The sequence below is a fragment of the Protopterus annectens genome, chromosome 6.part0, assembly GCF_019279795.1.
Source record: "Protopterus annectens isolate FY-2018-M chromosome 6.part0, PAN1.0, whole genome shotgun sequence".
In the NCBI taxonomy this organism is placed as follows: Eukaryota; Metazoa; Chordata; order Ceratodontiformes; family Protopteridae; genus Protopterus; species Protopterus annectens.
The window spans coordinates 1,036,971,495-1,036,996,080 of record NC_056737.1 but is presented as its reverse complement, the minus strand read 5'-3'; the positions used below and the strand labels follow the sequence as shown (position 1 = coordinate 1,036,996,080).

At 38.2% G+C, this 24,586-nt stretch overlaps 1 protein-coding gene across 1 annotated transcript in view; it reads left to right on the top strand.

Annotated features, from left to right (window-relative positions):
• The first annotated feature begins 267 nt into the window (after nt 1-267).
• ATG2B (autophagy related 2B) overlaps nt 268-24,586 on the top strand; it is a 1,825,281-nt gene continuing 1,800,962 nt past the window's right edge. The window contains exon 1 of the mRNA XM_044074646.1: nt 268-425. Coding sequence (XP_043930581.1) covers nt 305-425 — 121 coding nt within the window. The 5' untranslated portion in view covers nt 268-304. The remainder of the gene's footprint in view (nt 426-24,586) is intronic.

Here is a 24,586-nt window from a genome sequence, read left to right as displayed (position 1 = left end):
TATTTAAATGCTGTTAAGCTTGTTTCAGGAAGCTGCTTGCTATGTAGTAATTATCTTTTCCAGTGAATGCAGACTGAGTAAAGGCCACCTCCTCGGTTTATCTGCTTTGTTTATTTAACGTTCAGATACTATAACTTTCAAGAAACATGACGTTGTTTTGTTTTTATATAAACATCACATGGCAAAGTATGTGCTGAGAAGAATGTGCAGAACATCTAAACATTTAAATCTCTCTCTCTCTTTTTTTTTTTGTTTACCCCAGTCATTCAACGAACTTTTAGAGTCTGCTGATGCCCCACTGGAGATGACAGATGGTTATATAAAATCAATTTCTTTATCTGTACCCTGGGCTTCATTGTTGCAGGAGAACTGCGCTCTGGAAGTTGTGGGACTTGAAATGGTTTTCAGACCAAGGCCGCGATTTGGTAAGTAGAAGTGTATTAAAATTTTAAATTCAAAAAAGACAGAGCCAGCATAAAGTGTGGTGTAACAATTTAATATGCCAAAGAATACAATATCATGGGTGAGGTGTTGATATTGTATTCTTTGGCATATTAAATCGTTATACCACACTTTGTGCTGGCTCTGTCTTTTATGAATTTGCTTTTGGACTTTAGAGCCTTTGCACTTGCCGTATGTGTGGGTTTGGATTGACTTTGTATTAAAATTTTAGACATGATTTATCCATTGTAATTGTGAGTTGATAAATGTTGTGCCATAGTGTCCACAATTTATGTTTACTGCCTAGATGCAAGACACCAGGTGTAGCTTTAACTCCTGTACAGCAGATGTATTACTTATGAGTCTAATGTATTATAATCAAACTTTTACATTGGTGAGGTTGTTTTGCATTCATACATTTCAGCAGAAATTGCCATAAATCTGGAAACTACCTGAGCAGTTTTGCAGGATGGTGTTTGCAGACACAAGGTATCCAGTTCGATCTTGACCTGAGCTCACTGTGTATGGAGTATGCATAGTCACCCCCATTATTCAGAACGGACAGAATTCAATCACTATGTGGCAAGTCTTGAGGAGGGGTGTGTATATATGTAAATAGCTGGTGCAGTATCTGTAAAGTGGTTAACTCTTTCTGCTTGGAGAACATTGAATTTCTGTCCTTAAAATGCAGACTTTCTACTTGCCTAGAGAGTTCAATGGAGTATGTATTACGGACGTCTACATTACACCCAATGCAAACACCAAGGAAGCACTGTCTACTCTCTCTCAGTCTACAAGTGATGTGCAAAACAGCAGCCCAGAGTTTGCAATAGTAATTGCAGGGGACTTTAACCAGGCCAGCTTAAACACAGTATTACCCCATTACCACCAACATGTAGACTTTGCCACGAGAGGGGTAAATACACTGGCTAAGGTATATACCAACATTAAGCAAGCATGTAAAGCAGCACCTTATCCACATCTAGGTAGCTCTGACCACCTAGCCTTTGGATAAGGTATATACCAACATTAACCAAGCATATAAAGCAGCACCTTATCCACATCTAGGTAGCTCTGATCACCTAGCCATCAGGCTGGTTCCTGCATATAAATCACTATATCAATCAGCACCTTATCCACATCTAGGTAGCTCTGATCACCTAGCCATCAGGCTGGTTCCTGTATATAAATCACTATATCAAACCGCACCTTATCCACGTCTTGGTAGCTCTGATCACCTAGCCATCAGGCTGGTTCCTGTATATAAATCACTATATCAATCAGCACCTTATCCACATCTAGGTAGCTCTGACCACCTAGCCATCATGCTGGCTCCTGCATATAAATCACTATATCAAGCAGCACCTTATCCACATCGTGGTAGCTCTGACCACCTAGCCATCAGGCTGGTTCCTACATAAAAATCACTATATCAAGCAGCACCTTATCCACATCTGGGTAGCTCTGACCACCTAGCCATCATGCTGGTTCCTGCCTATAAATCACTATATCAAACCGCACCTTATCCACGTCTAGGTAGCTCTGATCACCTAGCCATCAGGCTGGTTCCTGCATATAAATCACTATATCAGTCAGCACCTTATCCACATCTAGGTAGCTCTGACCACCTAGCCATCATGCTGGTTCCTGCATATAAATCACTATATCAAGCAGCACCTTATCCACATCGTGGTAGCTCTGACCACCTAGCCATCATGCTGGTTCCTACATAAAAATCACTATATCAAGCAGCACCTTATCCACATCTGGGTAGCTCTGACCACCTAGCCATCATGCTGGTTCCTACATAAAAATCATTATATCAAGCAGCACCTTATTCACATCTAGGTAGCTCTGACCACCTAGCCAACATGCTGGTTCCTACATATAAATCACTATATCAAGCAGCAGCTTATCTACATCTAGGTAGCACTGATCACCTAGCCAATATGCTGGTTCCTACATATAAATCACTATATCAAGCAGCACCTTGTCCACATCTAGGTAGCTCTGACCATCTAGCCAACATGCTGGTTCCTACATATAAATCATTATATCAAGCAGCACCTTATCCATATCTGGGTAGCTCTGACCGCCTAGCCATCAGGCTGGTTCCTACATATAAATCACTATATCAAGCAGCACCTTATCCACATCCAGGTAGCTCTGACCACCTAGCCATCATGCTGGTTCCTGTATGTGAATCACTATATCAAGCAGCACCTTATCCACATCTAGGTAGCTCTGACCACCTAGCCATCATGCTGGTAACTACATATAAATCACTATATCAGGCAGCACCTTATCCACATCTAGGTAGCTCTGGCCACCTAGCCATCATGCTGGTAACTACATATAAATCACTATATCAGGCAGCACCTTGTCCACATCTAGGTAGCTCTGGCCACCTAGCCATCAGGCTGGTTCCTACATATAAATCACTATATCAAGCAGCACCTTCTCCACATCTAGGTAGCTCTGGCCACCTAGCCATCGTGCTGGTTCCTACATATAAATCACTATATCAAGCAGCACCTTGTCCACATCTAGGTAGCTCTGCCCACCTAGCCATCATGCTGGTTCCTGCATATAAATCACTATATCAAACCGCACCTTATCCACGTCTAGGTAGCTCTGGCCACCTAGCCATCATGCTAGTTCCTGCATATAAATCACTATATCAAGCAGCACCTTATCCCATCTAGGTAGGTCTGACCACCTAGCCATCATGCTGGTTCCTGCATATAAATTACTATATCAAGCCACACCTTATCCACATCTAGGTAGCTCTGACCACCTAGCCATCAGGTGATTCCTGCATGTTAATCACTATATCAAGCAGCACCTTATCAACATCTAGGTAGCTCTAACCACCTAGCCATCAAGCTGGTTCCTGCATATAAATTACTACATAAGCAGCACTTTCTCCACATCTAGGTAGCTCTGACCACCTAGCCATCATGCTGGTTCCTACATAAAAATCACTATATCAAGCAGCACCTTATCCACATCTAGGTGGCTCTGACCACCTAGCCATCAGGCTGGTTTCTGCATATAAATCACTATGTCAAGCAGCACCTTATCCATATCTAGGTGGCTCTGACCACCTAGCCATCAGGCTGGTTCCTGCATATAAATCACTATATCAAGCAGCACGTTATCCACATCTAAGTAGCTCTGACCGTCTAGCCATCATGCTGGTTCCTACATATAAATCACTATATCAAGCAGCACCTTATCCATATCTGCGTAGCTCTGATCACCTAGCCATCATGCTGGTTCCTACATATAAATCACTATATCAAGCAGCACCTTATCCACATCTAGGTAGCTCTGCCCACCTAGCCATCATGCTGGTTCCTACATATAAATCACTATATCAAGAAGCACCTTATCCACATCTAGGTAGCTCTGCCCACTTAGCCATCATGCTGGTTCCTGCATATAAATCACTATATTAAGCAGCACCTTATCCACATCTAGGTAGCTCTGACCACCTAGCCATCATGCTGGTTCCTGCATATAAATCACTATGTCAAGCAGCACCTTATCCACATCGTGGTAGCTCTGACCACCTAGCCATCAGGCTGGTTCCTACATATAAATCACTATATAAACAAAAAAGTCCAGGTGAGGCAAATGAGAGGCAGATGAGAGGCAACAGAGCACCACAACAATAGCGTATACTTGTTTATTATCCGCTTTCGTTCAACACTTCATCAGAATAAAATACAAGTACCAAACCCATCATTTATATACCAAAAAGTCACATGATTAATTAAACAATTAAAAAAACTTTCGTTTAACTTAACATAATAAAAAATATATAATAATAACTAACTAACTCATTTATTAAACAAATAAACATTAATAATTTATTTAGTTAAAATGAGAATAAATAAAGTTACCAGTTTTATTGATATCCAACCTACGTTGTTTTAAGAAACATTTTATATTAATTGTTTCATTGAGGCCAGGAGCAATATCTGATTTCAGTTTGATTTGCCAATGTACCTCCCTCTGTAACAGATAGTTTTTAAAATCACCGTCCCTCATATCTTTATGACCCACTTCAAGAACAGAAAATAAAAATTTTTTGAAAGATGGACAAATCAATGAATGTTTGAATAAGGCATTCTTCCCGTCCTTAGATTTGATAGAATAAAGATGTTCTCTAATTCTAATTTTTAGCTCCCTGGTGGTCATTCCAATGTAGAATGAAGTACAAGTTAAACATTGTGCAATGTAAATCACCCCACTTGTGTTGCAATTTACATATCCGGGCACCTCCAGGGTCCTACCAAAACTACTCACTGAAATGTGGGGACCAGTTAAAATAAACCGACAAACATTACATTGGTTGCACATATGCATAAACTATCTCCACAAGGAGTCGGACTTTCTTAAGTTCCCAGTCCTCGGGGGAGGAAACTTAGAAGGAATTAATGATTATTTTTCTATTGTTAATTTAACAAATCATGTTTTTGACCAGGTGGAACTTGATGTTTTAAAATTAGGGCTAAACTTTGTTCCTTATGTTAGAGCTAATTATGTGCGGACCATTGTAGATATTAAGAAATATTCAAGAAAATTGAATTTACACTATTTGTTACATGAGTTACCTTCAACTGACCGTACTTTTATTAAACCTTCATTTTTTTGTCCAAAATTACATCATACCCTAAAGGTTTTTGAGGAAACTTGTACCCAAGAAGTGGAAGGGTTGTTAGGTAACTATTCTAACCTAACCAATAATTTAACACAGGAAGAAAAGCATGCTTTAAAAAGGTTACAACAATTAACTAACGAATTTCGCTTTATGAAAAGCGACAAGGGAAACAATATAGTTATTATGACTAAGGAGTCTTATAACAAAGGTATGTTAGAACTTTTAGAAAACAGGGATGAATATGAGACTATTTCATTATTTGATATTAAACATTGTTTCTGTTTGGTTAAAATGCATTTATATGATGCCCTTATGAATCATGAAATTAGCCCCGAACTATATGAGTTTTGTATCATTGAACAGCCTAGGATAGGGGTACTTTTTGGCATCCCAAAGGCACATAAATCTTTGCTAAATCCACCATTCAGACCTATAGTCTCTGCACCCCATTCAGTTACGGAGGGGATTTCTTTGTTTTTAGACGCAACCCTTGGTCCTATTGTTTCTATGCAACCTTCCTTTATATGGGACTCCTGGCATTTTTTGAAGAAAATTAACCATTTTGTTAACACCTATGGTTTTCATCCTGACAAGCAAGTAATGTTTACCCTCGATGTTGTTTCGCTTTTTACTTGTATTCCCCACTCAGAGGGTGTTGAAGCCATAAGGAGTTTTCTAAATTCTAGTTGTTCAAATTTTACTAATGGCATGATATCACTGCTGTGCAGGTTGATGGAAGTTATCTTAGAAAACAATTTTTTTCTTTTTGGAAAGACCTATTACCGGCAAAAGAGAGGGGTAGCTATGGGTTCTTCAGCTGCCCCAGCTTTTGCCAATTTGGTTATGGCCTGGTGGGAGAAACAATTTCTTCCCACCTTAACTGAAAAATACAATGTTTCCTTTTTTTGTAGGTTTATGGATGATTTGTTTTTTATTATAGAAGGTGACATTAGTACTGTAGATGAATTTTTGACGGACATTAATATGTTTTCTGATTATTTAAAATTCACTACAGGTACCAAGGGGTTTAATATTAATTTCTTGGATATTTCATTAAAATGGGATTTTGATGAAAATAGGCTTCACAGTAACATTTTCCGTAAGAAAACTTTTAATAATGGATATTTACATTACAAAAGTGGGCACCCTAAGCATATAATTAATAATATCCCTAGGGGACAATTTATTCGGGCAAGCCGCATGACCTCTAAGGAAGCGGACTTGTCCAAGGAATTTAATTTTATTTGTTCATTATTTACCAAAAGGGGTTATGATCCAGCTATTTTGAATAATGCTAAGGATAATGTTTTGTCCCAGAGAAGAAATAAATATTTTCCTCTATTAAACCTTGAAAAAGACAAAGGGGATTTTTCCCCCAAAAACAATCAGGTAAATAAATTGAATGCTAATCTTATTTGTTCCCTGGAAATGAGCTCTGATTGTTGGGATATTCAAAATATTATTAAGAAAAATTGGGGCATTATTAAGGGTAACAAGGATATTTTTAATGCTTTAGGTGAAAAACCCATCTTTGTTCAGAAAAATGGGTTTAACTTGAAACGAATTTTGGAATTTCAAGGGAATGAGGCTCCTCATTTTGAGTCCCATAAACGTGGCATGCATATGTGCAACCAATGTAATGTTTGTCGGTTTATTTTAACTGGTCCCCACATTTCAGTGAGTAGTTTTGGTAGGACCCTGGAGGTGCCCGGATATGTAAATTGCAATACAAGTGGGGTGATTTACATTGCACAATGTTTAACTTGTACTTCATTCTACATTGGAATGACCACCAGGGAGCTAAAAATTAGAATTAGAGAACATCTTTATTCTATTAAATCTAAGGACGGGAAGAATGCCTTATTTAAACATTCATTGATTTGTCCATCTTTCAAAAAATTTTTATTTTCTGTTCTTGAAGTGGGTCATAAAGATATGAGGGACGGTGATTTTAAAAACTATCTGTTACAGAGGGAGGTACATTGGCAAATTAAACTGAAATCAGATATTGCTCCTGGCCTCAACGAAACAATTAATATAAAATGTTTCTTAAAACAGCGTAGGTTGGATATCAATAAAACTGGTAATTTTATTTATTCTCATTTTAACTAAACAAATTATTAATGTTTATTTGTTTAATAAATAAGTTAGTTAGTTATTATTATATATTATTTTATTTTTTTATTATGTCAAGCTAAACGAAAGTTTTTTTAATTGTTTAATTAATCATGTGACTTTTTGGTATATAAATGATGGGTTTGGTACTTGTATTTTATTCTGATGAAGTGTTGAACGAAAGCGGATAATAAACAAGTATACGCTATTGTTGTGGTGCTCTGTTGCCTCTCATCTGCCTCTCATTTGCCTCACCTGGACTTTTTTGTTTATTATATAAATCACTATACCAAGCAGCACCTTATCCACATCTGGGTAACTTTTGCCACCAATTGAACGACTTGAAAGGTTAAAAACTGGTAAATTTAAAATGTAACAACTCGTCACAAGTACACCAAAAATGGTTTAATGGACATAAAAGAACTTAGCGCTTTCACCCGTCCAACCACGGGTTTCTTCAGAGTTAAAACAATTGAAAAAACAGCTGATTTTTATACTCTTATTAATTGAGTGTCATTCGATTAAAGCAGCCTATTAATTAAAACTCTAATTCATCTAATTAAACTACAACAATTAGTTAGTAAAAACTATAAACTATTGTGAGAACATACAACACCAAGAAATACTAAAACATTACAGTACTATATAATATGTGTTACCATATAATACTAAATAAAACTACCTATATGCACTCTAAACATACCTGTTGTACAATTCTTATTATTAAAAATACATAGTTAAAGAATCCTATAACTGTGTTTATGGTCAGTACTAATAAATTCAAATTGTATGTAATTTCTAATCATAAATGTAAATGTATTTAATTTATATTGTTAATATATTTTAAATTTTTTTTATTATTACTAAAAATTGATAACCCTTTATAAAAGTTTATGTGAATAATATATACTAACTGTTTAACTAATTTTTCTATTACCTGTTGTATGAGTTCATTTTTATTATTATTAAATAATATATGAATTCATTTTTAAATAACTTGCTATAGAAATATTTTCGTTGATACCTGGCTTACTACATGCATTTAATCTGAGTTGCCATAGACATTCTTTGTACTCAAGTAAGGCATTGACATCACCTTCTTTATCCATGTTTTGAGGAACCCTGTCTATGACAAAAAACAAAATTTTTTTGAAATCTTGACAATCTAAACTGTGCATGTACAGAGAATTAGTCTCTTTCTTATTTTTAATATCTCTGATGTGCTCACCTATCCTTTCCTTTAACTTTCTTATGGTCTTTCCGATGTAAAAAGCTTGACAGGATAAACAGGTTGCCACATATATAACTAACTTGGTGTTACAATTTGCATGTCCTGGGCATCTAATAGTTCTTTTGTACCCTTTTATTGCTACATATGTACCATCCATAATGTACCTACACCACCTACAGAATCCGCATTTTTTCATTTTCGACTCTCTAAATAACACTTCACTTTCAAAATAGTTTTTTAAATTTTTACCTCTACTAAAAACCTATAGTCGGAGAAGCACCTAATTCTTGCAAAATCTCAGTTTGATTCACAAACACCTTGTCCCATACTTCTCTAATATTGCTTGCAAAAATAGAACTGTAATTACTGTATGGCAATATCATTGCTTTTGTTTTATTAGTGTTGTCACTACCTTTCATATTTTGATTAACTAAGCCATACTTTAAAATAGGCTTATAATCAATATATCTCTTAATGGTTATCTCTTTTCTAATGTTCACCAACAATTCGTAAGGATAATCTCTCTCAACAAACATGTTGAGCAAATTATCTATTTCATTGTTGAACTTCTCATCATCACTTATCATTCTCGAGAGTCTAACCATTTGTCCCTTAACTAAGTTTCTTTTTTGAAAGGAAGGATGACAACTTTTTTAATGCAAATATGAATTTGAAAATGTCGATTTTCTGTAAATATTTGACTCCAATTGGTTTTCTTGCTTATATAATTTTATGTCTAAATATTCACATGAATCTGTATTTATTTGAAACGTTAATCTAAGAAAGGATGTTGTACTATTCAGATATCCCATGAATTCATCAAATTCATTAATACTACCTTTCCAAAAAAGCAGGATGTCGTCCAAGAACCTTAGATACAAGTCAATATTTGAACAATATTTACTTGTAAGAACATGCTCTTTTTCCCACATTGCTAAAACTAAGTTAGCATATATGGGGGCACATCTTGCCCCCATAGCAACACCAGAGCATTGTTTATAATGTTCACCACCATGTTTAAAAAAATTATTTTCCAATACCATTTCCATTAACTTTGCTAAGGTCTTAACCTTGGACGTAGCCATCCCACCATAATAAACCAAACTCCTTTCAAACATATCTAATCCTTCCTTTAAGGGAATAATTGAGAATAAAATGACAACATCAATAGTAATTAAATGAACCTCATTTAAGTTAACTATGTTGTACTCTTTAAGAGTTGCCAAACAGTGCCATGAATCTTTCAAAATGTGTGTTATATTACTTAACACCTTATTACAGGTTATGTCGATGTAATGTGCAATAGCTTCTAATTTGGAACGCTTTGCTGCTACAATCGGTCTAAAGGGGGGGTTAGTGACATTCTTGTGTATTTTAGGTATTCCAAATATGCTAGGTGTATCAGGAAAATCAACTAACATATATTCATACTCAGATTGTGAAATATCACCATCCATTAATAACTCGTATAACTGCCAATCAATTTTGGCGTAAGCTTTAATAATATCATATTTGGAAACCCTAGTATATGTTTTCTCATCACCTAGCATGTCACTAATTTTGTTGATGTAATCCACGGTGTTCATATTAACAACACCTCCCCCTTTGTCAGGTTTCATCACCCTATAATGATTGCTTGCTGTTAATTCTTTTAAACAAAACCTTTCAGCTTCAGTTAGGTTATCATTTGCAACATTTGTTTCTCTCCAAGCTTTTCTCAATTGTAATTCACACAACATTTCAAAAAGATGAATTATTTGATTATTTGGTGGAATAAAAGTACTACTTCTTCTCAAGGTGAGTCCCATATCACAATTAAATGCATTAGATTTACCTTTGAAATATATTTGTAAATTCAGTAGTCTTACATATGCTTTCAAGTTCAATAAAATAAGTCCCAAGTCAGGTTTAAAGCTTGGAACAAATTTAAATCCCTTTTTAAAAAGTGAAATAAATTCATTATCCAACTTTTCTCTGTGAAATTATATATAGCAAAGCTCCCTTTTCTAATAATTTCACAACTTAAAATATCTGTTGCTGCTATATGTGTTTCATTGTTTTCTTGAACAGTTTTTGTTAAATTAACACATAAGTTTTCTGTATAGCTAGCTGGTAATAAAGAGACTTCATCATCACTTAAATTTTTAAACAATAAATCCTGTGTATACATTTCAGAATCATGATGTTCAAAAGAAAATTGAAAAAATTCTGTTAAATTAAATGTCACAGGTATACTGTTTAGTTCCTTATCTAAACAATGCTTTTTATGTGATAGTACTAATGCTGTATTTGCCTGAATCTGCCATTCCTGTTGTTTGTCTGACGGTAAAAATTCTGATATGGACCCTGATAACGCCCTTTTAGGCGTTCTGACCTGCGTACACCCTGTTCCTCTAAAAAAGGCTCATCAAAATTATCGTATTCAAGATTAACATTGTTGTGCATATCATCATTATTGTTAGCAGTGACAACGTCCCTGTATCCTGTGTTAAAATCAGAACTAGGTACATTAGTTTTCACAGCACTCACACAATGTTTATAATCATTGAAATGGGCATATGCCCGATTATTAGAATAATCATTAGTGTCTCTCAATAACTTTTCGTTCTTGTTATCAAGACCCTTACTAACAAATTTGTTAGTTTCCACTAAAATATTGTCAAATTTAAACTTATTACTCTCAAATAGCAAGTCATTTCTAATGCTATTATCTAATAATGTTAAATTTTCACTCAAATGTGCTAACTTAATGTTATTATTCTTAATGATAAGTCGAACCAAATTTTTACCAGTATCGTCAAACTGTTTAATGAGTTCTTCGAAAGTCTAACTATTTTTCTCAAAACCAAAAGGTACCTTGAATATTCTAAGTCCTTTCGGTACATGGTTTAACTCCAAGGATCTTTCTAAGAAAACATTATCCATTTGTAGGGTTTTAAACTTCCGTAAAGTTTTTTCAAAGTCATTAAACTGTTTGTTTAAAGAACCCATTTCACGACCGTTGTTTGTTTGACCAAATTTAGGTGCTGAAAGCAGTTCATTGATTGCTGGAAACACCATAGCTTTTCTCCAAGCGCCGTTAGAACCCTCACCAGCGTTCGAATATGGATTCGGCCTCAAAATCACGTGCCCCTCACTTCCGCTTGTGGTACGCACAGCATCAACGCCTATGAAATCCTTCAGACCACTGCTGGCTGTTGGGTTACCCCTTGATGTTCCCAGTGTTGAATGTAAGGTAAACACATGCTCCTCACTTTCCGACAGAGAAACATTAGTGTTACCATCACTTATAATGTTCTTATCAGAACCTTCTCCGGTTCCCTTTTCTTTAAACACAGCCAAAAGTTTTTGCGTGATAATCAGCTACTGTTGAAGTAACTGCTCCATAAATGCAAATAAACGCCCACGTAGCAACGTATCACAATAAATATAATGCCACAACCAAATCTGCTGCACTCGAAAAACGGGTCGTCACAAACCGACAGTTGAACGACTTGAAAGGTTAAAAACTGGCGCTAAGTTCTTTTATGTCCATTAAACCATTTTTGGTGTACTTGTGACGAGTTGTTACTTTTTAAATTTACCAACTTTGACCACCAAGCCATCATGCTGGCTCCTGCATGTAAATCACTATATCAAGCAGCACCTTATCCACATCTAGGTAGCTCTGCCCACCTGGCCATCATGCTGGTTCCTGCATATAAATCACTACATCAAGCAGCACCTTATCCATATCTAGGTAGCTCTGACCACCTAGCCATCACGCTGGTACCTGCATGTAAATCACTATATCGAGCAGCACCTTATCCACATCTAGGTAGCTCTGACCACCTAGCCATCATGCTGGTACCTACATATAAATCACTATATCAGGCAGCACCTTATCCACATCTAGGTAGCTCTGGCCACCTAGCCATCAGGCTGGTTCCTACATATAAATCATTATATCAAGCAGCACCTTCTCCACATCTAGGTAGCTCTGACCACCTAGCCATCATGCTGGTGCCTACATATAAATCACTATATCAGGCATCACCTTATCCACATCTAGGTAGCTCTGACCACCTAGTCAAGCAGCACCTTATCCACATCTAGGTAGCTCTGACCACCTAGCCATCATGCTGGTTCCTGCATAAAAATCAATATATCAAGCAGCACCTTATCCACATCTAGGTAGCTCTGCCCACCTAGCCTTCATGCTGATTCTTGCATATAAATCACTATACCAAGCCTCACCTTATCCACATCTAGGTAGCTCTGACCACCTAGCCATCATGCTGGTTCCTGCATATAAATCACTATATCAAACAGCACCTTATCCACATCTAGGTTGCTCTAACCACCTAGCCATCAGGCTTGTTCTTAGATATAAATCACTACTGAAAACCAGCAAACCAACTAGAAACAAATAAGGCTATGGCCTAAGGGAGCAGTCACAGCTCTACAAGACTGCTTCGAGTGCACAGACTGGTCAGTGTTCTGAAAGGCAGCCATGATAGCCAACCATATTCACCTGGATACATACGCAGAGTTAGTCACAGACTACATCTCAAAATGTGTGGATGATGTAGCAACCACCTAATGAATCACCGTAAGGGCACACCAAAAGCCATGGCTAACCAGTGAGGTGTACAAACTTGTAAAAGTTAGGAACGCAGCATTCAGATCAAATGACATGGTTGATCTAAGGGTTGCCAGAGCCAAACTGAATAAAGGCATTAAGGATGTGAAGAGAACGTATAGTAGGAAGATCCAAGGCCTCTTTAGCGACCAGAGGGATATCCGACAAGTATGGAAGGGTGTACAAATCATCACTGACTACAAACCTGCATCATGTTCATGTGACGACAACACTGAATTTTTGAACCAACTGAATATCTTCTTCAACAGGTCAGATGCAGGTAACAAAAAGGTGGCAAATAAACCATCTGTTGACAAGGATGAAGCAATGTTGAGCCTGAACACAACTAATGTCATCAGAACCTTGAAGTGGGTCAACCCGAGGAAAGCAGCTCCAGATAACATCATGATTAGGGCACTATGGGAATGTGCGAAAGATCTGGCACCAGTACTCACGGACTTCTTCAGTACTTCTCTACAACTAGCCAGTGTACCAAAATGCTTCTAGAAGATGACCATCATTCCCTTACCCAAGACACCACAACCAACAACTCTAAATGACTGACCAGTGGCTTTAACCTAGACAGTGATGAAATACTTTGAGAGGCTGGTTAAATATCACATAGCCTCAAGCATACCAGTGACTCTGGACATACTGCAGTTTGCATACAGGACGAACTGTAGTACAGCAGATGCCATCTTCCTAGCAGTCCACGAAACTTTGACCCACTTGGAAGGCAAGAACTACTATGCAAGACTACTATTCATAGACTTCAGTTCTGCTGTCAGCACTGTCATCCCTCAGAATCTGATAATGAAACTACTGCAGTTAGGTATTAACTCCCACTTATGTAATTGGATTCTAAGCTTCCTCACAGCAAGGCCTAAAAGGGTTTGTGTGGGTGATAGTTCCGAAAGCTTAACCCTGAATGCAGGGGTACCACAGGGTTGTGTCTTAAGTCCTCTCCTATTTACCTTGCTGACATATGACTGCATGGCCAGACATGAGTCGAATAAAATCATCAAATTCGTGGATGACACCATGATCATAGGTCTGGTCAGAGATGGAGAGGAGACAGCCTACAGGAATGAGATCAAACATCTGTTGGGCTGGTGTGACAACATCAACTTTGCGCTGAATGTCAGCAAGACTAAGGAATTGATCGTGGATTTCAGAAGGTGTCAAGAACCATGCCAACCTCTAGAGATGAAAGGGATGACAATGGAAAGGGTCAAAAGTACAAAGTTTCTGGGAGTACATATCACTGAGGACCTGTCCTGGTCAGTCCATGTATCTTACATGGTCAAAACAGCTCAGCAATGCTTGCACTTCCTAAGGAAATTGAGGAAGGCAAAACTATCAAAGACCATTTTCCAAACTTTTTACAAGGGTGCCATCAAAAGGATTCTTACCAATAACATCACCATCTGGTATTGGGGCTGCAACACCTCTGATCATAAGGCTCGTAGGCGAGTTGTAAGGGCAGCAGAGAAAATCATTGGTTCCTCTCCTTGCACCTCTGGAAGATGTACATGAATCACGCTGCATCAGTAGAGCTAGGGAGATATTCAAAGATCCTTCGCATCATGCAAACAGTATTTTCTCCCACCTTTCCTCAGGTAGGAGATACAGAAGTATGCATTGTAGGACTTCTAAACTTAACAGTTTTTTACCTCTCTTTATCAGAATGCTGAACTCTTGTGAAAAATGAGCTGGGAGACCGTCAATGCATTCTTCCCCTCCTACACACAGTTACGCTACTTATCTGACTGTACAGATCCTTACATATCCAGGCTTTGTTGCACTATAAGTATTAAGCTTTTTCTTGTGCAATAACTAACTAATGTGCATGTTTAACATTGGTTCACACCTTACCTTACCATAGGACTTTGTGAAATGCAATATAAATCACACTGTGCAAAATTCATGCTGACCATTCCCATATGCTGCTTAGTTCTTGTCTTATAATAATGTCATGCACATGTTGTTACTCAATTCTATTGTATGCAAAGTGTCTTGTCATTTATTATTTTATTCTATTTTTACTTTAATTTTTTTATTTTATTATTATTATTATTCTCTGTATATGTTTTTGTACTAGGAACAAAGCATTGCAGTTTAGTTCAGCTACACTGTGGTGTAGTTCTGAATGACACTATAAAGTTTTCTTTGACTTTGACTTAGATGTCTGTGTAGGTCCCTCCCAGCTCAAGGATGGAAGGTAGTGGGTTCAAACCCAACCTTTCCTTTGCTGGGGCTAGCAATCAACCTGCCAAAAATTAACTTGGCATTGCTACGCTGAGTATAGATTCACTGACAGGATACAGCTTGAAAGTGGACTTCATGATAATAAGGAAGAAGCTGGACACCCTGTGTATCCGAGTGAGAGAGTGGAAAGGTAGTGCAGCAAAGTCACTCCACTTGGGATCTAGAGGACAGACAATAATGGTGCTGGAATCGAGAGAGAGTCTTCTGAAAACATTGAGGGTATCTCAATTTGTGAGAGGCTTATGTCTGTCAGATTCCAGTGTAAACATGTGGCAGTATTCCTAATGTAGTGTGTCTGTTGTAATGGAGAGGAGAAGAGTGCATACCAGCAGCAGTTATAGGACCTACTAGATAAAGAGTGACAAATGAATTGGTGGTGATAATGTGGCACCTGAACGCTTATGTTGCGACAGGCAAAACAAGATACGAGGACTGCCCGACTCCACATGGGTGAGACAGCAGTAATAAAGGAGGTCATTCGAGACTCAAGTTTATTATTCTCACTGCTGCAGTAGTCTTTGTCTGTTTCAGTTATATCCTGCCCAGGATATAGCAACTGGCCGGCTTTACAAAGCTTTGTCTCCTTCCTATACCTTCACTTGAGTGCACTGGTTAGACAGCCCATTTATCGGGGGTAATCAGCATTCTGAGTGAAGGTTACTTCAGACCCTCTTTAGAAATTTCTTCCCATGTCAAGGAATAATAGCTGAGAGGCTTCACGGGAAACAATTGGTTAAAGGGTTCATTTCTGGCAGGGAAGTCCCCATAGGGGAACCCTTCCACACAGAAAACATTTCCTTTTTACATATTTTTAAATATTTTGACATTTTTTTCTATTTTCTGAAGATTGCTGGTGATTTTATTAACATCAGAATTTTCTTATTAGAATCTGCTGTTTTACAGCACTGGTTGTTATTGGTCATAGGATGTTTCTAAGCTAATGGCCCTAGAGCCTTTTTAAATCTAGACATTCATGCCCCAATTTTCCCAAGTGTGAACACCCATGGGCTATAATGGCTTTGGTATATGCCTGTGCCTTAGGGCATCTACAGACTGCCCATCTTTAAGAGCCACAGGGTGAATTTGCAGTTTCCCATCCATTGATCCAAACTATGTTTGAATAGGCTAAGGGAAGAGCACTGTTTCACAAGAAATGAGTTTGTTCCACAGAAGGGGTAATTTCCAAGACACATACTTGTCCCTCCAACATGTTTTGTTTATGTCACAGAAGAGGTTTGGATCCTTAGATTGGGTGATTGTAGTACTGTTTGTTTTGCAAATGTGTAGCAGATCCATCAGGGTTGGATTGGAGAATGTCTTTTTGGTTAGGCATTGATCGCTCCTCAGTATCTGTAGGAGACTGACTACAAGGAGATGGCTTGAGGCAGTCTGCGTAGGACATCTTATTTACATCCTGTATTCTTTTAGTGAGGAGCATCTGTGGCTGATCAGCTGTTGCAAATATCTGGTCAGGTACAAGCCAATGGATGCATTGTACTCTGTTGTTGGTCTAATGAGGGCTGAGAATAGGTGGACTTCGATCTCCTTAGATCTGGATGCCGTGCCCGTACTTATAAGTTGTGCCATGTAGAATTTGCTCACTATCGTGGACACATGATGATCAAAGTTCAGGTTACTGTCAGACTGAGTTCTCCAAATCCCTTACTACTGGATCTGTTCTGAGGGGAGTGTTATCACTGTTATAATTTGCAGGGGTGGTCATCTTCCCAAAAGGTATAATTATGTATTTTTTGCATTGCTTTTAGGCTATGGTTGTGGCACCAGTTATTTGTCTGTGTCAGACCCTCCTGGAGGATATCTGCATCTTTGGAGAATTCAGTAATTGCACCTAGCTTGCAGTCATCAGCAGATTTGGTCAGCCAAAGGCTCTTTACATTTGCCCTGACTTCAGAGAAATATATCCCAAACAGGAGAGGTCCCAGTACCAAGTCCAGTGGTACCCCACTAGTAACAGGCCTCTTGCTTGGGGTGGATTCCTCCATCCTAACTTCGTGTCTTACTGTGAGACATTTGGCTTTCCATTGGGTGACATAGGGATTTATGCTTAAGTGTGTGAGTTTGTTTGTAATACCTTAGTGGGGTATTGTGTCAAATGCCTTTGTCAGGCCAAGGTAGGCAGTATGTACTGTTTTGCCCTCCTCCATGGCTGTAGTGACCTTCTTGAAGAAGGACACCCAAATTAGTAGGCATGACCTGCTCTTGACAGAATCGAACTGGGATTGGTCCAGTGTTTGAAGAATTTCTATGTCTTTGTTTATCAGGTCCACAATAATCCTTTCCATGGCCTTGCATATAAGACTAGTCAAACGTATAGGTCTGTAGTTCCCTGGGTCTGTTTGATGGTCTGCTTTTGTGGAGAGGGATGGCAGTTGCAGTCTTCCATTCCCAAGGGATGAAGCCTGCCTGGAGGCTGTGGCTGAATTAAGATTCTAGTGGGCCTGATGGGTCATGTGTCAAGTTATTTAGGAGGCATCATGGGATGTTATCAGGAACCATGGCTGCAGTATTTTTAGCTCTGGAGAGTGCACTGAGGACTTGTTCTTTAGTGATGGAGATGAATAGTAGAGGGTATTTCCTGGAGCAAACTGGGGATGATGGAGGGTTGAAACTGAAGATATATTTATTGGCCATCAAATATCCCCCAGTTCGGTATAGGAAGTTCCATTTACTATTAGTTCAGCACACTATTGGGCATTCCCTTTAAGTGTATGTAACTGAAAAATGCCTTATGGTTATTCTTAGCATGGGAGGCTGTTTTTGGCTCAAAGTTGCCTTTGGTGGACTTAGCCTCCCGAGTTGCTTGTTGAAACTGATGAGGGAGTTTTTAATGTATTTTGGGAATAGTGGGATTTGTTTTATGAGAAAAATATACTGATTTTGAGATGTTTTAACTGAAGTGTAAGGATTTAAAGCTTGGGAGTTGTTTTTATGTACTTAGAGTATTGGGTGTTTTGGTGCTTATGTTCATTTCATGACTGTTCGCCTTCATTGTTTTACTGCTTGAAACATTTTGCTTGAAGGTGTTATATTTAAGCAGTGTGATGTGTATTTAAGGGCTAGAAATATATTTTGTGTTTGGTGCTTGAGTACACATAGTCACATCTGTTCTTCATTTTTTGTTTTCTGTCAGTGCAGTTTCTGTGAAAGGGGCTGTGAGGTCTGACAAGATTTTTGTACATTGCTTGTGCTTTTACTTTTGAATTTTGGAGGACTGTATTGGGAAGTATCTGTGTGCTGCTTGTGAACACTTGTCTGACTACTTACCTCCCAGCCGACCCAGCAGCAGTTACCTGCAGTCAGGCTTCTTCCTCTGCTACAGCATGGATTCCTACAGCAGTCATATTCCTTCTCTCAGTGTACCTAAAATGAAAAAAAAAAGTTGAAGCACGAGCCCGTGCTTCAGCTAATAGTAGGTGACTCTGCAGTAGCTGTTGCTGGTTCCTGAAATCCCTCTGGTGTAGCCTTGCCAGCCATTGTGTATTGGGGGTCAGACACATCCTCTTTGGCTGTTCCAGTGTGTGTTGTGAGCATGGGAGAACAGTCCATTTTAGGTCCCTGAGACACCATGGGAAACTCCACTTGGGGTAACTGGTGAAAGAGATCTCTTGCTTGGTATGATATGCCTTCCCCTTCTCGGTCTTCCTCCAGGGAAGTCCCTAGAAAAAGGCTGGACATTGATCATCCAAAGACATTTTGTCTGTTCATAAGAAAGTTTTTTCTTACTTTAGCTAGGAGTGTATTGCAGGTTTTCTATCTTGGGGAGCAGAAATCATTCCAGAGGAACGTATGTCAGAGGATTCTGGCATAGATGGAGACAAGTTCCTTTCTTTGTTTGACTCTCAAACTCAATACTCTGATTCAGAGGAAAGTTTGTTCTCTCTAACTCCATTAGAGTAGTTTTCCTTTTCTAAGACTAATTCCATGATAAATTATGTTTTTGTGGGATCAAGTGGATGTTTCCCTAAACTGTTAATGACATGTCTGCCCGTGGATCCTCCTGTTCATTCCAGACTTGGCTCAAGCCGTTCCACTAAGAGTTTTTTTTCCACTGATTACATGAGCTTATGCGTTATTCAGTTGATACTTAACTTTCCCAGCAAAAACTAAAGATATTATTTCTACTTGTGTTTGAACCAGCTATTCTGGCTGCTTTAGGTTTATCTTTTTGGTAGACTAACTGATTTGTTGCTCAGACATCTGCAAGAGAGTATCAGGGTTGTAACAATTCATGGTGGAGTAACTTTTTCCCTTTTTTATGCTTATAGGGTTATTTGTTAAAGTACTAAAGAATATAGGAGGGATTTTTTTTGTGTACCTTGAATCTAGCCATCTGTCTCCTTCATTTCTTTTAGAATTTGAGTGACTGGGGGAATATATTCTATATACTCTGGTCTGCTTTTGTAACTCTGGTATGCCATTTTCTGTACTAAGTCCTTTATGAAAGCTGTACAGTTGTGCAATTTTGGAAAAGAACGTGTCAGTTCAGACAATTTCACTTGATTGTTCCTTACTATAAGTTTTGTTATCCCCAGTATGGTTAAACATTTCCAGGCAGAGTTAAGGCATGTCCTACTAGAGTATTATTTTCTTTGATAGCATATTGGAAAGGGGTGGACTGCAGAAGCATTCTAGTGGCAAAGGGGTGGACTGCAGAAGCATTCTAGTGACAAAACGTAGTCCTTTTTACATACATTTGCAAAGCATTACAAACTGGATTTCCTTTCCAAGTCCGGGACTGTTTTTGATAGGACCATTCTTCAGGAGCTCTTAGATCAAATCCTCCTCCTCCTGGGTTTGATAAACTTTAGCAATCAACCCAAATAGCCAAAGGTTACTTGCAGCAGTGAGAATGATGAACATTGTACAGTTGTGCAAGTTGCACTTACAATAACAGTAGCCCTTCGAATTCCTCGCTGCTTCAATAACCACCTCTTTCAAGACCAAAGGTAAAGAAATCCATAAAAGTATCATTCCTGCAATAAATTGTTTAATTTTTCTACAGCTCGTTTAAAACATTATAAAATTGTTTGGTGGTCTAGCTCAGAAAATTAAAGCAGTGAACTGCTGAAGAGACTAATCCTGTAGTTCTACATTTGTAAACATCAGTCTCCACTTGCACAGTTTGTGGTTCTGAGCAAGTCACTTAAGTGGACACTGGTTCCTTATTGTCTCTAAAAAAAAATATGTATGTGTTTGTAACGAGTTTAGTGGGTTAGCAGCTATAGGTAAAATATCTGGAGATGTATAAATTGTGATCTTACACTAAGGAGGTCCTTTGCAGTGAGTAATTAGTTGAGTATATCTGTCCCTGTGCTTATGTTGTCCTGCCACAATTGGCTAAAATATGAGGACTCTGCAGTGTAATTTTGACATGCACACCAGGTGTCCCCATTTTTTTTCCAGCCACACTCCAAGTTTGGGTCTTCTCTTTGGGGTAGGGCTGGGGACCCATCTGCTCATTGTGTCCTAAATCAGGACCAGTTGCTGAAAGTGGCTTAACAGGCAAACTGTCCAGATAGTTGACCACAAGGACTGTTAATTTATCAAAGGCAAAAGGAAAAAAAAGCAGAAATCAGGCCTAAGGTATCCTGATATAGCTCTTTTTCAGAGTTCACCACACTGACAGTGACTTTGCTTTCTCATAAAATTCATTATCCTATTGCAAGAGGTTACCCATCGGATCTTTACCTTCAACTAGTCTTGACATTGAAGAAAGAAAACCACTGTCAGCCTGTCTTTGACTTGAGACCTAGGGGGTCTGTTTCTTTCTCATCTTCCTTAGTGGGGGGCTTACAATGTGTTACAATGAAAACAAAGTACAAGTCCTTGGATCCACAACGTGCATCACTGATTCTGAATCCAATCCTGAAAATGAACTTCCTTCACCACCAGTGTGCCTCTTCCCTCATGAGTGGCTGTCTATTTATAGTGATGGATGTCATATTTTCTTGGATTATAGTGGATTTTGAAAACTTGTTCATTGTACGGTAGATGATTACTAAGACCCTGTGGAAAGCAATCGGTGATAGAGATCTTCAGATTTGTCATTTGGCCACATCCAGGCTTTACTTAATCATGTCACACCTTTGCTTCCCACAGACTCAATCCAAGCATTTGTCACTGAGCTTTTCTTCAGCAGTTTTTCTACACTTTTAGAGGCCAGAAGCACCACAAAGGTAGAACTAGTCATTAAGGAAGTGTATTGTTTCTCATTTTCCTTCAGAATCTCCATCTCCTACTAAATTTCTTGTTTTGTAGAGTATCGGGCAGTGAATAGTTATCTTCCTTGAGGGGTGACTGTATTTTATTTTGTTACTTCTCTGGCTTGATACATCTCCATTGAAAACATTATTATTTGCGTCTTCAGATTTGAATTCATAATATTTCAACTGTAGTACCATAGAGGATGTATCCTACAGACATTTAAGGACACTTGATATGTAAATATTTCCAAGGCTGCTAACGCCATCCTTTATCATATACTGCAGTGAGGTGAGGGTTATGGTAGGGAATTGATCTAAGTTTATAGTTTGAGGGTCTAAGTATTAATGACCAGGCTAGAAGGGGAAGGGCTCCAGTTTTAACAGTTAAAAAGGGAGGAATCATATTAGTAAATGGGATCTCTGTTTTACATTTCTCTGTTTTACTCTGCCTACAGTAATGTAGTGATGTCCTCCTTTATGGAATAGGGTAATAAATCTACACATTCTGTTGGTAAATGCTGGTGGTGTTGAAAGGTACTTATTTGATGCTGCATTGATGATGAATAGTATGTATTCAGGAAGTATTTAACTGGTTTCTATTTCTATGATGTCTATGCGTATAAACATACATTTTATATATATATATATATATATATATATATATGCATGTATACATACATACATATATATATATATATATATATATATATATATATATATATATATATATTTATATACACGTATGAATATATGGTAATATATTGCATGTCCTCTAAAGGGAGTTTTAGCTCAGAGTGCCAGGCTGTTTTGTTCTAAGCTTTACTGGAATTTACACAAATTCTGTTATCCAGTATGCACTGTTGCCTTCAGTATGGGACAGTACCATTCACACTCAAGAATAGGCTTCATTGTCAAGAATTGGCTTCACTGAAGATGAATTATGTGTGAGGTAATCACCTTAACCATTATGCCAACCTCCAATTTTTGGGTTGGGAAATTTAGCTACACTTAAAATGTCCCACAAGGGCAGACAGCTCAGTACTAAACTATGAACCTATAAACATTGTGAGTAAGTTTCACACTGAATGTCTCATGAGTAGTCTTTGGCCTAGTCCTTCAGCCCCTTTCTTGTTACTTCCTTTGGATTTTAGTGCCTTCCGGTGCTCAGTCACCACTGCAACTCTGCTTTGAATAAAGTTTAACATTCACACTCGCAAGCACGCACACATCCACACCTACAGCACACACTAATTTTAGGGAAGGTTTTACTATTCCCCTGACAAAGTGGCCTTCTGTCCCTGCCAATATTAGTATACTGCCACCCCCTGCTGGAAATCCCAGTTCCTTTCCTATTCTTGTTAAGAAGTGAGATTGTTGTAAGCACAAATGATAATGTGCAGCACAGCAGTTTGGCCATTTAGAGGTGGATGCCAGCAGCTTGTCAAGCTTTAGCAATAAATGTCCTTTTCATCAGTTAATAAATAAGTAATGATCCAACACAGTTTTTTTTAAAGTAAGTAAATAAATAAAAATATTTTACCTGAGAAGGATTGAGTAGGCAGTACATTAACATTTAAATACATAGAAAAGTAAAAAACTGCACAGAGAAAACAGAAAATAATCACACCAATTACAAAGATTGTAACAGAGAAAAAAATTTGTACAGCTAAACCTTTTCCTGTCTCTCTTAACTAAAAGAATTAGACCTATTATATAATACAACGCCCTGGTGGGTGTGTACCTCTCAAGACATCTGCAATAACTGGAAAGTCTGCAGAAATACTTCACTAAAAGAATCACAGTCCTAAAGCAGATGCCCTACGCTGACCGCCTTAAAAACTCCAGCTATACTATGTTGCATATCGTCTACTCAGAGGAGATCTCTGCTTAACATACAAGGCCATGTCAAACCCAGAGCTGTTGGACATGCTACACTTAAAGAATTCCCAATCCCTCAGAGCCACACGCTCCAGGGATCTAAACCTTGTCATCACAATAAACAAAACATGCTGGAGGGGTAGGTTCCTGACCCAGAGACTCCCCAGACTCTGGAATAGACTGCCCATACATGTCAAGCAGAGTGCCTCTTTGATCCTCTTCAGAAGGAACCTTGACAATTGGATGGGAGAAAGGAAATTCACCCCGGGGGATCATGTCAGTCACCCTGCTATACAGGGGTCCAGGGAAGTAAATAGTGTGGGAAGAAATAGCCAGGGAATTGTTATGGCTAGGCTTATATAGGCCCTAGGGCTGATAGCCTAGTACCAACCTATGAACTTATGAATTAGTGAGCCCTAAGTGGCACTCACTGAATTTCCAGAAGATGTCGCAGGCGGAGACATAAGTGCAGAAAACAAGGTCACAAGTCTTTCAGCTGTTTGTTTTCTGCCTTTTCCATACAGAAACCATAGCTGCAGTTAAGCAGAATCTCACATGTATATTCTAATGACATTGTTTTCTTGCTCTAAGCTGACTATCTTCTTACAAAATTTTCTAATGCAATTATACAGCTTCTGGTATCCTGGTCAAGAGATAGTCATAGATCTTGTGATTGCAGGGCAAACAGTAGCAGTTTCTGTTTCATGTCTGCTATAAATGTTTTCATCGTATGTACAGTTGCTTTGCTTCCCGGCAAAATGCAGTGGCAAACGTCATACACTTTTCAGTACATTACGTTCTTTCATTATTTTCATTCCACTGAAAAACACACATTGCAGAGTCAATGACATATTTTTAGTTTAAATGCTGCAAGTTTTATAAGACGTAAGAGCAGCGCTACAAATTTAATACAGTTTGACTCCGAGCCAGTGGCAAATGTGTCTCAAACATCACAGAAACTATGATGTAGTAAATAGTATACATTAAAAAACGAGTGATTATACATTTAAAAAGACACGTCAGCAGCACAAATCGATTGAGGAAACTGTCAACAAATTATTTGATTAACTGATGCATTCATGAATATATACAAGTAAGACTTAACTATACAGGCAGATTCAGCAAAATAACCCTTTAGT